Below are 15,523 nucleotides of genomic sequence, written 5' to 3' on the forward strand. Positions count from 1 at the left end.
TTCCCTTCCTGGATCGAGTTTCTGAGCAACACCCGGACTGGGAACGTCTGCCTGAATCCAGAGACTTAAGAAGGGGCTTTCCAGGGTCTTTGTTGCTGGGGTAACCGGAGGGGGGCGTGACGAGAGAAGGTGGACCAGGAGGGGCGGGGCTAGAGACAGCTGACCGGGAGAGGCGGGGCTAGGGCTGGGAACAAAAGGGGCGGGGCTTTCCTCTTCTGCCTGTGGTTCTTTTTCCCCATCCAGCTGCAGACCCCACAGCCCTCCCCCGCTAGGTGCCTCTCCCGAGCCTGGCCCCGCTCGGGTTATTTCTTTTTCTGCTAGGGGGAGGAGAAGAGAATATTGTTGCCTCCCCCACACTGTTTTATAGCCAAAAAGAGCTTGGAACTCGGGACCCCTGAGGCCTCCGGGATCCTTTTCTTTCATCTCAAAAGCCAGAAACCCGGAGTGCCCTAAACGGGGCGAGCACAGGCAGGAGCAGCCCTGAGACCAACATTTCCAGGAAAGGGGGGGGGGGGGCTTGGCAGGCCCCGGGGGAGTGGGGAGGGGACGAGGGGGTGGGGCGGGAGGAGGAGCTCAGGGAAGAGAGAAGGCGGGGCAGAGAAGGGCGGGGCAGTCCAGCCCACCAATCCCCGGCCGCGCAGAGCTCTCTGGGAAATAGGAAGTCGGGAGCTTGCTCTGCCCTACCTCCCGTGACCCTAGGATGCTTCTCTTCCTCCTGCTGAGTATGGCTACTTAGTTTAGGACTTCGGGGAAAGGAGCGACTGTCACCGCGGGACGAGAGGCCCAAAGTGGGGAGGATCCCGAGGTAGAGGGCGCAGCTCGTGGCGGGAGACGGGATGGGAACCGCGGAGGGCGTCTCTCCCTTCCCCCCGGGTTCGAGCTGGCAGCCGCCGGCAGCGCGGATCGCCCGGGATGGGGCGGGGGGGGGGGTCCCCCCCTTGTGAGTCTTTTGGGGAAAGAGCAGCTCCCGCGGGGGCCGCCCTGACGCCCATTCATGGGGAGCCCCTCGAGATTTCCCGCCGCGGCTGTGCAGTTAGACAGGGCTGGATGAGGTCGGGAAAGGAGCGCGGCAGGGCAGGAACAGACCCTGGAGCAGCAGCGCCCGGATGAGCAGCCGTTGGCAGGCTGTGGTGTGTCCGTGGAGCTGCTCTGCTCTGTGGGAGGGTTCGGCTGTGGCTGCCGGCTTCCCCTTTGGGATCTCGTTTCCTGCTAAAACACCCTGACTGGGGACAGAACGAGATCCGAGGACCCAGGAGTCCCGCCTCCCAGCTCCTAGGAGCCAGAGGCCCGGGCTCCTGCCCCCCCCCCCCCCGCCCCCCTTCCGACTCCCCAGAGTCAGGCAGCCCAATCCCAGGCTCGAGGCTTCCCTGCCATGACCTGTGTGAAACTCGTCTTGCTTCCTAGTCCCTACCTGCCCTCCCCTCACTCATCCTTCCCGATGGAAAAAGGAGTTAATTGAATGGGACCTGGAGGTCCTCTTGCCATAGACACGTGCAGGGATTACCCAGCCCCCAGTGACAGGAAGTAGGAACCAGGGAGCCCCCTGCTGAGCCAGCATCAGTTGCAGGCTGTCAGTTGCTGCCAGTGACACCTGGCAGTTGGGGGAAGTTGGCTGCTGGAATACAAAGGCGGGCCTGAGCTTACTGAGAGGGGTTTTTACCTTTAGCTTTTAGAGGGCTTTTTGCCTGGGATCTCTAGAGAGCAGAAGGTCTGTCTCTGAGGCAAGCAGCTGCTGACAGTTGGCTGACAGTTGGGCTGCTATAGAAAACTGCTTGAAGGGGTGAGTAAGTGGTGGCTATGCATTATTTTAGGGAGGTTGGGAGTTAGTGAGTCATTTATAGTGAAGAGAGTAGGTTGGATTAGGCCTGGGTTGTACCTGGCAGAAGAAACTGGCCTCAGAAGACACTTAGAGGCATTTTAGGTATATTTATAGGGTATAAGATTAGTAATCTCTCCTTCCTCTTTTCTGTCTTTCTAGTGGACCTTTGTGGGGTGGTTGTTCTTATAGGGAGATATAGGCAGTTTTAGGTAGTAATTATAGTTACTTATTTGGAGTTATAGAATAAATACTATTGACATTAGACAATTTTCTTTCTCTACCTCTTTACTATATTTCTCTCCTTTACTATATCCATTTTACTCTATTCTTTTACTATCTCTATTTTAATTAAACTAAACTGTTCATTGTTAAAAGCTAATAGAGGTTTTATTTTTCTCTGGCTTAAAGGGATAATATTAATTTACAACTCTACTATATTCTCATGAAAACTTGTTATTAAAAACTTCTCCCTTATTTTGCCATTTTAGCCCTTTCACTGATTTTTCTGCTCCCACTTCTGTCACAACCATCCAACCCCCATTCCCTGCCAGGAAGCTGAAACCTGTCTTTTTACCCACTCTTCAGATTTCCACTCCTCATTCCTGGCAGTTCTCTTCCAGAATAACACACACTCACACACATACATACACCCCAACCTTCCCTAAATCAAAGAATCAGTCTCTTGTCTAGTTAATGGGTTGCTTTGAGCATCGAGGTGGCATCGTGGGAAAGACGGGAATTTTGCAAAACGGAGTGACTGGGGCTACTTTGCTACCTCTACAGGGATCCCGGAGTCAGGGAGAATGGCCTTGGAGAGAGACAGACGTCCAGCCCAGGTGAGTGTGTTTCGTCCACAGATTCGACCAACATCAGCCAATGAGGGAACTTCATTCATCTTAAAGGGTTTCTTATGAAGATGGCAATAGCTTCCTTAGAGATCATTTCTTACATGAGATAGACTTGAAACAGAATGCAGGAAGAACAACCCTTTCCTGCTCTCCTACTGCGTTTTCAAATGATTCACTGGCACTTTGGTGTCTCAGACGCTAACGCTTCCCCCAGAATGACTGACCTTCCAAGTTTGATTTCTCCTTCATTAAAATGACTGACAAGCACAACCATTTCCCTCAGTCTTTATTGCTGGGGATCATGTCTTTGCTCTCTTTCAGATTAGCTATCAACACAGACACACACACACACACCCCACACAGAATCCCCCTTTTTCTTTCTTTCTCTTTGTTTCTTTTTACCAAGCTCTTCCATGTAGCTACTGTAGGTCCAGGAAAACCTGTTCACAAGTGTCTGAACTCCTAGACATACTAGTCTTCCCAAGTCTGTCTGGATTCTCGCTCTTTAACATTTATTTGGTCTAGTCAATGAGAACATAGAAAAGCCCTCCTCTGTGCCAGTCACTATGGAAAACAAGGGAAAAAAACAACATGGCATGTCCTCCAGATCCTTTCCCAGTCTGATGGAGGAGATATGCCTGTAGCCATGTGTATACCAATAAGCTCTAGGAAATGTTTTGGGGAGGTATTATGAGAGGGAAGGCTCTGACCAAGAATCATTAGTTCAGGAGGTGAAAATCCACAAAGGTTGTGACGAATACCCTCAAATTTCCCTGAATTTTCTTTCCTCTTTCTCTATTACCTCCTCAAGTCAGTCTTTTAAACATCTTTCTCAGCTATTCAAGACACAGGTACTGGATCAGGTGAGTAAAAAACTTTTTTTTTTCCCTTTCTCCCAAAAATAAAGAACACAGCTGTTTTTAATCTTAGTGGTGGGGCCCTGAGGTCTTAGCTCTGGAAGCTATTCCAAAACTCCTTTGCCTAAGGGAGAAAACAACTCAATTAGCAGACCCTTGATGGCAGTACTAGCTGGCTGGGTTGCTCTTAACTAGTAGTCAGAAAAACCTGGAGAAAGGAGCCCTGCTTTGATCTCTCCCAACAAAAATGGCTAGACCTCCAAAGTAAAGGTAGTGAGTCAGCTCAGCGGGTTTTTTCATAAGAGAGAGAGTGGTTGTATTAAAGCCTACTTTCCTTTTTTCCAGCCTCACTAATTTTTCAAATTTAAGTGTGAATTTTAGTTTTATTCCACCTTGCCTCAGCTTTTGAATTCTAGCAACCAGTAATGTATACACCCCCACTTAAGGATTAACTGTGAGGAGGATGACCTATGACCAACATGTGCTAGCAAGTGACAATTCAGAAACAACTGGCAGGCTCCCTGGGCTGTTCTAAGCCAAGCTTAAGCTACCATCGGTACATGTGAGATGCAGGAAGTGATGTAAAGAACTGCCTATATATTTTGCATCACTTCCTCTCTCCGGCCTCTCTATCAGAGACGTTGGGCTAGCTCAGTGATATTTTTCCTTCTACTATTCAATTATATGCAGAACAAAACACTCAGCTAGAGTTTATAAAGGAAAGTTTGGGGGAAATCATGGCTTTTATGAAAAGAATTAAAAGGAACTCAATAATATCCTAGAATAGGAGTGATATATCTCTCCACACTTCATTGTGTTATCACAATCTGTGTCCCACCCTACTCTACACAATTTGACTCCTGTTTCTCAAACTGTCCCCTCCTATACCCAACTTCCTCCTCCCCTTACTACCCAACCCACTCCTCCCTCTTCCCATTCTTCCTGCCCTTCCCCCTCAGCCCTAGCCCCCCCCCACTCCTAACCAACCCACTCCTCCCCCTGCCCATGACTTCTTCCCTGCCCACTCACCCTAGCCACTCCCCCCACCTATGCTGCCTGCTCTGCCCCCTCTATCCTAACCCCTCTCCTCACCCATGCCTCCTGCCCCAACCCCTATACCCCAGCCACTTCCCCTACCCATATCTCCTCCCCTGCCCCCTCTGCCCTAGCCCCTCCCCCTGCCCATGCCTCCTGCCCCACCCCCATGGCCCTAGCCCCCACCCCTACCCATGATGCCTCCATCCCTACCCCCACCCCCCCAAACCCCCCCATCACCCCAGCTACCCCCCCACCCCTGCTGCCTGCCCTGCCCATACTACCTTAACCCCCTCCACTCCTAACCATCCCACCCCTTCCTTCAACCATGCTGCCTCCCACCCTGCCCAATTTATTTCTCAGACTGCTCCTACCTCTCATCCTTCTGGCACTTGGGGCCCATAGCCCCTCCCCCTCAGTTCCCACCCCTTCCCCTTCTCTTACCTACCCCATTGAAAACAGAGCAAGAACCCTAGAGACAAGAAGACCAGATAATTCAGATAGCAATTTATTTCCCTTAAGGGAAGTACTGACTTTTAATAAAAATAGGAACTTGGTATCTAAAAGACACAGTGCACCTTTCAGTCCTGAAATTTTAAATAAATTCAAGAAAGACCTTCCCCTGTTTGAGAAAGAACCAATATTATAAAAAAAATTGGAAAACATATTCAAAACTTTTGACCCCACTTGGATAGATGTTGAAATTTTATTAGAAAAATTCCTGACAAACAGAAAAATAGTCATCTCTCTGGCTAATCGGAAGTGAGGTAGGGGAGCAAATTATTGGCCAACCGAAAATCCACATTGGAACCCCAATGTTGAACCATATTATACAAAACTAAACCAGGCCAGAGAAGCATTATTGACAGCCATGAGAGCGATCTGATAGACCAGATTCATGGTCTAAATTCGAAAGCACCAAAAAAGAAATAGATGAGACTCCATCTCAGTTTATGGGCATACTTATTGATGTGGGGAACACATATATGGACTTTGATCTATCCAGAGAAAGAGACATTAGATAAATACGTAGACAATTCGTTAAGAATTATTGTTCAGTGCTAAAAGACTGCTTTAAAACTAGCTGCCCAAACTGGAACTCTATGGATCTGGAAGAATTGAATAGACTAGCAATCTATGTTTATAAGGATCATACAAAACAACATGAAGAAAACAGTAAATCAGTGGAAGACTTAAAGAAAGAAATTGAAATGTTAAACGGACAACTGAAAAATCATGGAGAGATAATAGCCCCTTTGCAGAAATCCACAAATAAATCATTAACATGCCTTTACTGTGGAAAGTGAGGCCATGTAATGATGGTCTGGAGGAGCTGGCTATGGGAAAAAAGAAATAAGAACAACTTTAGAAATAATAACTATAGAAATCATAATGACAATCAAAATGATGACAGTGCTCAAAATGAGGCAAATGATAATACACAACAAAATGCCCAAAAACAATATATAAAACATATATATAAACATATAAATAATGTTGTCGTTCAGTGGTAAAAGAATGCTTTAGCTTTATATAAACAATATATAAAAAATGGACCTCATCCACACTATACTCAGGGTGAAAATCCCCATCAGCATGAGGGTTCCCAAAAAACTGCCCAAGCATCTTTATGAAGCTGTGATTGGGGGGGAGGGGTGTTAAGAGCCTTGGAATCAAAGAGTGAAACCTTTGATTTTCCAGACCCTGATATTTTAATTCCAATTATCCCTATATACCCCCACACACACATAATAAGGAACCTCATGTCACTTTTAAGTTGGGAAATTCATAATATGATTGTCTTTTGGACACTGGGACATCTAGGTCAGTTTTGGAAAGCAAATTAGATGCAAAATGTGACTATTGGCTCTCTAAATGTAGTAGGTGTATCATGAACACCCAAAACTTTCTCATCTCATGGTATGCTTCAGACCCCTAACCATTGAACATTCTTTTCTTTTAATGCCTGGATCCCCCACACACTTGCTAGGGAGGGATTTACTATGCAAACTACAGGCCACAATAATTGGCGCCCCAGACGGCTCTATGTCATTGGAAGTGCCTGAGAAATCTTTAAATTTACTCCCTGTACTTCTCTCAGAGAGCCAGGAGGTGAAAGAGCCTCCCACCTTTGAAATCCTTACAGATATACCGGAGTCTCCTTAGGCCACATCTTCTTCTGATTTAGCCTTACTTAAATCAACTGTTCCTGTGCAGATTAAAACTAAATCTAGCCCACCTCCTTCCATTTCTCAGTACCCTCTCTCAAAGGAGGCAATCGAGGGCATTACCCCAGTAATAAACTCATTGATCAACCAAGGCATCATAATTCCCTGTAAATCTGAATACAATACTCCCATCCTGCCTGTTAAAAAACCAAAATTGGGGCCCCAATGGCAAGTACGTCTATAGATTCATACGGGATTTGAGAGCTGTGAACAGTCATGTTATAAAGAGGCACTTTGTAGTTTCCAACATAAATACTATTATTTCTTCTGTTCCTAGCTCAGCTACATACTTCATAGTAGTGGACCTGTGCTCAGCCTTCTTTTCCATACCCATACATGAGGATTCCAGGCATATCTTTGTGTTCACCTGGAAGGGCTCTCAGGATAAATGGATTCGGCTCCCCAGGGGTTCATGAAAAGCCCAAATTTATTTACACAGATTCTGAGCCAAGGCGTGGACAACATAAAATTTAAAAACAATAAATTAATCAAATATGTAGATAATCTACTCTTGGCTTCAACAAATGCAGAATCATGTCAAGAAGATAGTAAACATCTTCTTTTGGAACTGCATAAAAGAGGCAATAAGATCTCAAAGGATAAGGTTCAGTGGTGTCTCCCCAAAATAGAATATTTGGGGTTCATTCTGACTGCTGGTGCCCGTTCTAGTTCTCCCAAGTGAAATGAAAATATTCAAAACTTGAGCTCTCTTAACACTAAGAAACAGTTAAGAGCAATTTTAGGAACAACAGGGTTTTGTAGACAATGGATACATTGCTATGGGGAAATTACTAAACCCCTTTTAGTACTAACAAGGGATTTAGTCCCTGAATCACTTAAATTAGAGCCAGAATGCCTGTCATCTCTGTCAGACCTAAAACAGGCTATCCTGTCTGCCCCTACTCTAGTCATCTCAGATTACAACAAGTCATTTACTTTGTATGTACATGAGTGGAGAGGAGTAGCTTCAGGTGTTTCAACTCAAACTTTGGGACCTTCATGGTGCCCAGTTGCTTATTATTCTGCCCAGCTGGACCCAATAGCTTCAGAAGTACCACCATGTCTTAGAGGCATAGCTGCCACAGCTTTACAAGTGACAAAAACTGTTGACCTAGTATTGGGATGCTCATTAACACTTATGTGCCCACATGAGGTAGAAGCATTATTCCTAAGACAGAGAACACAGGCATTTTCTAATCAGTGCATTACAAAGTATGAAATAACCCTGTTAAACAACAAAAATGTCACTTTAAAATGCTTGCTTCCACCAGATTAACCAACCTCAGGAGAACCATTACGCACTTGTGAAACACTAGTGTCCATAGCAGAAAAGGATCGAGATAATCTTTTGGACACTCCCTTAGACAACCCAGATCTAGTCTTATTTACAGATGTTTCTTTTATTAGGGATGGCATACGCTACATTGGAGCTGCTGTAGTCACAGAATTTGCCACTGAGTGGTCAGCTTCACTGCCCTCAAATATTAGTGTTCAAGGTGCAGAACTCATTGCTCTGAGGTACGCTTGTATAATTGCCAAGGATAAAAAGTCAACAATTTATACAGATTCTAGATATGCTTTTGGCATTTGTCACTCAGTTGGGATGCTTTTTAACCTCAGCCAGAAAATCTATAGCTAATGCAGGAATTATTAATGAAGTTCTCTGCTCTCCAGCTGCCCAAAGCCCTATCTGTGGTTCATTGCTCTGCCCATACAGGTGGCACTGACCTTGTCTCTAGGGGAAATGACCGAGCAGATACCGCTGCAAAGCTCGGGACCATAGAAGGGCCTGAATTAATTTTAACATTTACATTAACAACCACTTAAATTTATCACTTTCCTAAAATGAAAAGGAAGTGGGAAAATGGAAGAAAAAATTTAAAGCAAAACAGATTAATGGAGTATGGGTGTCATCTGTAGGAAAATCCCTGCTCCCTAGAAGTTTCTAGCACGAAATTTGCTGAGCTGTTCATAAGAATGGTTACTTTGGTACCCAGGGCATTGTGGACTCTATTAAAAGAGTATGGATAATCACTGGTAAAACTACTATAGCCTCTAGTGTGTGTACAGTGTGCTCTACCTGCTAAGCATATAACCTGCATGCCTTTTGTGCGAAAGCTTTTGGTGGATGTCCTCTGGCTTAACACACCTTTTGAGCACCTGCAGATAGATTTCATAACAATGCCAAAGGATGGACATTATAAATTTTGTCTAGTCATAGTAGATCAACTGACCAGGTAGCCGGAAGCATTTCCTACTGCCTGAGCCAAGGTGTCTTTTGTTGCTAAAGTGCTTTTAAAAGAGATTATTCCTCGCTTTGGCCTGCAAGCATGTATTGATTCAAATAAGGGAAGTCATTTTACCAATTCTGTCCTAACTCAGATATATTCTTGTTTGGGGGTAACTCCCAAATTCCATGTATCATATCATCCCCAGGACTCAGGCCAAGTTGAAGGGATGAATAGAGAACTTAAAACTATGATTGGCAAATTATGCACTGAGACACATTTAAAATGGCCTGAAATTCTCTTGCTATCCCTATTTTATCTTAGAAGCAGGCCCAGGGGAGACCTACACATCTCACCATTTGAAATGCTTTTTGGACATCCACCACAGACTAAGCCTTTCCCCCCTGCATATACATCACTATTAGGGGGAGATACTTCTATTGCTTTATGTACAGTAATTACAGCACAAACTGTGTGAACTCCATGAATCTGGAGCTGCAGTACAAGCAGGACCACTAGACTTTTCACTTCATGACTTGAACCCAGGAGACAAGATGTATATAAAGAATTTCCAGCATACTGGAGCAACTCAGCCTTCCTGGGAAGGGCCATTCCAAATATTGCTAACCACGCCAACATCTATAAAAATTGGAGAGGACTCTTGGATTCATTGCTCACATGTAAAGAGAGCATCTTCTACTGAGACTGATTGACTGTATCCTATCACATGCATTGGAGATAATAATCCATAGACAAGTGGATACTGTTTTGGGGAACACATTGAATTCCTGAATTTATTTCATTTTATTATTGCTTTTCTTTTGTTTTGATTGGAATATTTGATTTTTACCCTTTTCTCATTTCTTATACTTAAGGTATATACAATCAATATTATTTTTTTAGTCTGCAGTAATATAAGTTTAAATATATATATATATACATACACACACACACACACACACACACACACACACACACATATATATACTATAATGCATACCCTATAGAATTTAATGTGGGAACCTGCCATTTATTGATAAATGTTATGGGACTGTGATTAATTATTGTGTCTTATTCCAGGAGAAGGGAACAAAAGAGCCACTATATAGTGCCAAGGAGCACAAGATCAACAAGGACCAAAGCAGTCCATGTGGGATTGATGAACTTCTAAGCCAATACAAAAGGACTTGAACCTAGTGTGAGACTCAAGGTTGCAACGTTTGACATATGTTAAGACATAGGACTCCTTGTATCCACACTCTTTGTGAAATTCTCACAGACAAGTACTGAAGTTTGGCTCTCATCCTGGCTCGCCCTATCCCTGAGAATGAAGGTAAAATCAGACTAGAGAATGACACTTCCCTATCACACAAAAATCTAGTCTTTTTTCTTTTATATAGTATGGCAGCTTCCTGTAGTCTTGGCTGCAAATGGGTAAGTGAAATATTACTTTTTTTTGTCCTACACACTTGTGGGATAAAAATTACTTTAACTGGACCCTACCATAAGAGCCTATTATGAATTTATTCTTGTTTACTCAACACTTTATATACATAGATTTTGATATTTTGATCCTGATTTTGAATTTTTCTTTCTCCGAAAAGTTTAATTTTTCTTCCAATTGTTTTTCCTTTATGCTTTTGGGGTTTTTTTTTATGATTGGTTCACACACTTCAGGGGGGATTGTATTTTCATAAAATCCAATATTTAAAATTTTGTTAAAAAAAAAATTCTTCAGGATAAGAAGCTTGCTAACTCTTAAATTCCACAGAATGAACTGTTTGCAGAAAGATGCCTGCAAAACCTACACTATATCAAGAAGATCCAGAATGAACTTTGGGGTGTAGTTGATGGAACTGAAAGTGGTTGAACATTTATTTTGAATGTACACTCTATCAAAAGGGGACTGTCCTCTAATTGAGTTTTGTCAATGCGCCCAGCAAAACATTGGTTTTGCTTTCTCTCTCTATTCCCTTCTTATCTCTAACTATTGTAGTTTCCTCTTAGAAGGTGAAATTTTGTGTGTACCTGTAGTTAGCATATTTTAGAGATACAAGATAATTATGTTAACTGATCAACTGGGGAGACTAGTCCCCCAATCATCATCAGGGGGGATTGTGAATTTTAAATTTACTCCACCCTGCTTAGTCTTTAGAATTCTAGCAACCAGGAATGTATATACCCCCACTTAAGGATTAAGTTGTGGGGGAAGAAGGTCTGTGACCTGCACATGCCAGCAAGTGACAAATAGAAACAACTTACTGACACCCTGGACCACCCAAAGCCAAGTTTAAGCCACCATTGGTACATGTACGACCCAGGAAGTGATGTAAAGAACAGCCTTTATATTTCGCATCACTTCCTTCACCATGAAACTCGACCATGGTGGAGCTCGAGACCTCAGACTGCTTCCCTTAGACAATTATGTGGTGAGTGAAAAGGCTGACTCCCTTTTCCTTGGCTTTTCTGGAGAGATCCTTGGCTGAGGTCTCTGAACTCCTGCCTGGCTCCCACCAGGCCAGAGCAGATCTTCTTCCCTTTTCCTTTCTCTCTTTCTCATTCTTAATTTCTTTCTATTGTAAATAAACCACCAGATAATTCCATTCTGACTTGAGTATTTTCATTGAGATTTAGAATTTAAATCCCTAGCAACCAACTAAAAAATATATATTTGGTCCAACCATAAAATTTACCCCTTACATTCACATTTTAGTTATTTGAAATAGGATTTCCCTCTCTATTATTCCTTTTGTGAGGGGCAGTCAGTTTTTATTATGCATTCCCTACGTCCCTTCCCCAAGCAATAGAAGGCATCTCCTAACAAAAATATATAGAGAGAGATTATATGTTTTTATCTCCATCAATTAGTTCTTTCTCTGGAAGTGATATTCAAAAGCTCTTACTCAATGATTAATCCTGTATATATATATAGTATTCTCTAGGAACTACTCATATCCCTCTTCATTGTTTCATGGAAGTCTTTCCAAGGTTTCTTTTATTTTTAACTGCTTATCATTTCTTATGGTGTGGTAGTATTTTATCACAAAAATATACCCTATTCATTCCCCAATTGGTGACAATCCACTTGCTTTTCATTTCTTTAATACCACAAAGAGAATTACTATAAATATCTTGGAACTACCAAAACATTGCTTTGAACACTATGTAAAGGACCCCAGACCTGATCTTACAGACAGCTGTTCCAAAAGACTCAGGATCACACCAGGAACTCAGTAGATCACAGCATGTAGCAGGTGGGCAGGTAGGATGGGAGATTAAGGCAGCACGGATACTAGGAAAAGAAACCAGGTTTCTCCAGGTCAAAGTCAGAGGAAACCCTCAACCCCCCAGGTAACTGTCTGAACCCACTCCTTTCCTTCTAGAATTCTCTCCCTCTTAGTCTCATGCCTCTGCCCTCTGTCCCAACATAATTAAATCCTCTTTCCTTATAACAGTTCATAGAGGTTCTTTTTCTTTTTGCCATGAGTTTCTTGGGGAAAAATACCCAACAATGGCATTACTGGGTCTAAGGAAATGCACAATTTTATCATTCTCTAGGCCTGATTCCAAATTACTCTTTATAGGGGTTGGGTCACTTCATAGTTCCATCTATTTATTGTGTATTGGCCTCCTTATTTTTTAACACATCTCATTCCTTCTTGTATCGAGAAATGATCCTGATTTTTGAGGAATCATTTGATAACATTTAAGTTTGCTTAATCTCTTCACGGTCTCATCTGATATCTTTGCTGATTCCCTGGGATTGTCCAAGTCAACCATCAGACCATCAGCAGACACAGATAGTTTGAGCTCTTCATTGTCTTGATGCCTTTTAGTACTTTTCCTTATTTTATTGTTATTTCAAGCATTCCCAGGAGAGTGGAGAACGTAGACATCCTTCCTTCACACCTGCATTTACTGGAAACAGTTCAAATGTATGGTCATCTCGTGATATTTGCTTTTGGTTTAAAATGGATGTTTTATGATCCTCAAGAAGGCCTCGCTGTACCTGTCCTTCCTGTTGTGTTTTAATGTAAAAGAACTTGGTGCTTTGTCCAAGGCTTTTTCTGCATTTCCTGAGGTGACCTTCACTGTGCTTGGGATATTTGGGGTTTTCTTTTGATTATCATGTATGTTTCCTATTTTTGAACCGTCCTTTTTCTTCCTGGTCCAAATCCCATTTGATCATCAGGAATGATTTCTTGGACAATTCGCTGTGATTTTGGGGCAGCATTTTGAGATTTTGGAGACGAGGTTCACCAGGGATGTTGGCTTGTAGTTCACAGTCCTCATTTCTCCATCGTCTCTGCAGGCCGGTCTCTCTTCCCTGATACTCTCATCTCTTCAGGTTGTTAGGACACCAGCCTCTCCTGGTTACCTCCTTCCTCTCTGGTCTCTGCTCCTCTGTCTTTGCTGGGTCCTCCTCCATGTCACACCTTGAAACAGTAAGCTTAGATGCATGTGTCCCTCAGGGTCCTCATTTTAGTCCTCTTCTGCTCTGCCTCTAGACTTCTTTCGTTGGTGATCTCCTCCAGGAGCAGGGATGTACTCACCATCCCTGCTGAGGAGTCTCCGATGGGCATCGTCTGCCCTAATGTCTCTGCTGCCCTCCAGGCTTGCACCTCCAATTTCCATACTGGTATTTCCACTGCATGACCTGTGGGCATCTGAAACTCAGTGTGTCCAGAGCAAACTGTTCTCTCTCAGTCAGACACGACCCCCACCTTCTCTACTGCCCTCCTCGTCCCTCAAAACCATCGGAGTCCTCTGACCCCTCGCTGGCTCTCATGCCACATATCCAATATGGCGCCCACACCTGCCAGTTTCACCTTTGCAACGTCTCTCCAATACGCTCCCTTCTGCCCTGTGTCACTGCCATCATCCTGGCAGGGCCCCCATCACACTATGCCTAGACTGTTCAGACAGTGGGTGGTGGGTCTGCCCCACTCAAGAGTCTCCACTCCAGATCATTCTCGATTCAGCCACTGCAGTAATTTTCCTACAGTGCAGTTGTGGTTGTGTCACTCCCCCACCCATAGGCTGCAGTGGCTCCCTTTTGCCTCAGGGATCAAATGCATCATGTTTGGCTAGCCAGGCTTCTTATACCTTACACCCCAATATGATCTCTGGCTCGTGGATTCTGTCAGCTGCAGGTTTCTCGGGGTTTTTAAACCCTTCCCTACTTTCTTAGAATTGATACTGAGTACCAGATCAAAGGCAGAAGAGTGGGAAAGGCGAGGCAGTGTGGGGGTTAAGTGACTTGTCCAGGGTCACACAGCTAGGAGGTGTCTGAGGTCAGATTTAAACCTGTGTGGCTGAGCTGCCTCTGGCTCCAAGCATGTTCAGTGGCTGTACCCCATACCTGGAGCATTTCTTCCTTCCCAGTCCAAACAGTGACCCCACTTCCCTTAAGTCCTAACTGAACACCTTCTACAGGAACCCTACCTGCAGCCCCAGTGGATTAGAGAGCCCTCATTCTTTCCATCATTCCCTGTTTCTCCTGGGCAGACCTTGTGTATGTGCATCTATTTTTGGCATCAGATCTCCCTCCCCCCTCGGGGTGTCACAGCTCCTTGAGGACAAGGGATGTCTTTGGCCTTTGGGGGATCCCCAGGGCTCAGCACAGGGCCTGGGGCATGAGAGGCACTGAATGTAGATGGAGTGCAATTGAACATTTCTAGTCCTTGATATGATCTAGGTATGGCCCTCTGTCATTCGTCTCCTCCTCCTCTCCTATTCTGTCCTGCGTTCCCACAAAAGAAGCCTTCGCCTGTAGATGGAAAGTCCCAAGAATCTTCCTGTAATGCCCTCCCTCTTTGTCTCCATTGTTACCCCACCAGGTTTCCTCATTCATCCCATTCTTTGTCCAGCTTTATTTTTTTTATTTTATTTTAAAATTTTTGTTTAATTACTTAATTTAGAACATTATTCCTTGGTTATAAGAATCATGTACTTTCCCTCCCCTTCCCCCACACTATGCTGGGTTTTGCATGTGTCCTTGATCAAAACCTATTTCTATATTGTTGATGTTTGCACTAGGGTGATCATTTAGAGTCGATATCCCCATCGACTCATGTGATCAGGCAGTTGTTCTTCTCTGTTTCTGCTCCCACAGTCCTTTCTCTGAATGTGGATAGCATTCCTTCTCATAAGTCCTTCAGAATTGTCCAAGGTCATTGCATTGCTGCTAGTAGAGAAGTCCATTATATTCTATTGTGCCATAGTGTATCCGTTTGTGTGTACAATGTTCTCCTGGTTCTGCTTCTTTCACTCTGCATCAGTTCCTACACGTTGTTCCAGGCCACATCGAATTCCTCCAGGTCATTATTCCTTTCAGCACAATAGTATTCCATCACTAACAGGTACCACAATTTGTTCAGCCATTCCCCAATCAGAGGGCACCCCTCACTTGCCAATATTTTTGTCACCACAAAGAGCGCAGCTAATTCTTGTACAAGTCTTTTTCTTTTTTATCTCTTTAGGGTATAAACCCAACAGTGCTATGGCT

At 43.9% G+C, this 15,523-nt stretch overlaps 1 protein-coding gene across 3 annotated transcripts in view; it reads left to right on the plus strand.

Moving 5' to 3' along the window:
• The first annotated feature begins 564 nt into the window (after nt 1-564).
• The window catches only part of LOC100617613 (zinc finger protein 420-like), a 45,283-nt gene continuing 30,324 nt past the window's right edge, over nt 565-15,523 (plus strand). The window contains exons 1-3 of one of the 3 annotated variants that reach the window (XM_056814876.1): nt 565-805; nt 1,667-1,780; nt 2,603-2,655. In XM_056814876.1, coding sequence (XP_056670854.1) covers nt 2,623-2,655 — 33 coding nt within the window. In that variant the 5' untranslated portion in view covers nt 565-805; nt 1,667-1,780; nt 2,603-2,622. The remainder of the gene's footprint in view (nt 806-1,666; nt 1,781-2,602; nt 2,656-15,523) is intronic. The other 2 variants (XM_056814875.1, XM_056814878.1) reach the window with 2 other exon arrangements.

This window comes from Monodelphis domestica, chromosome 2 (genome assembly GCF_027887165.1).
Source record: "Monodelphis domestica isolate mMonDom1 chromosome 2, mMonDom1.pri, whole genome shotgun sequence".
NCBI classification, from domain to species: Eukaryota; Metazoa; Chordata; class Mammalia; order Didelphimorphia; family Didelphidae; genus Monodelphis; species Monodelphis domestica.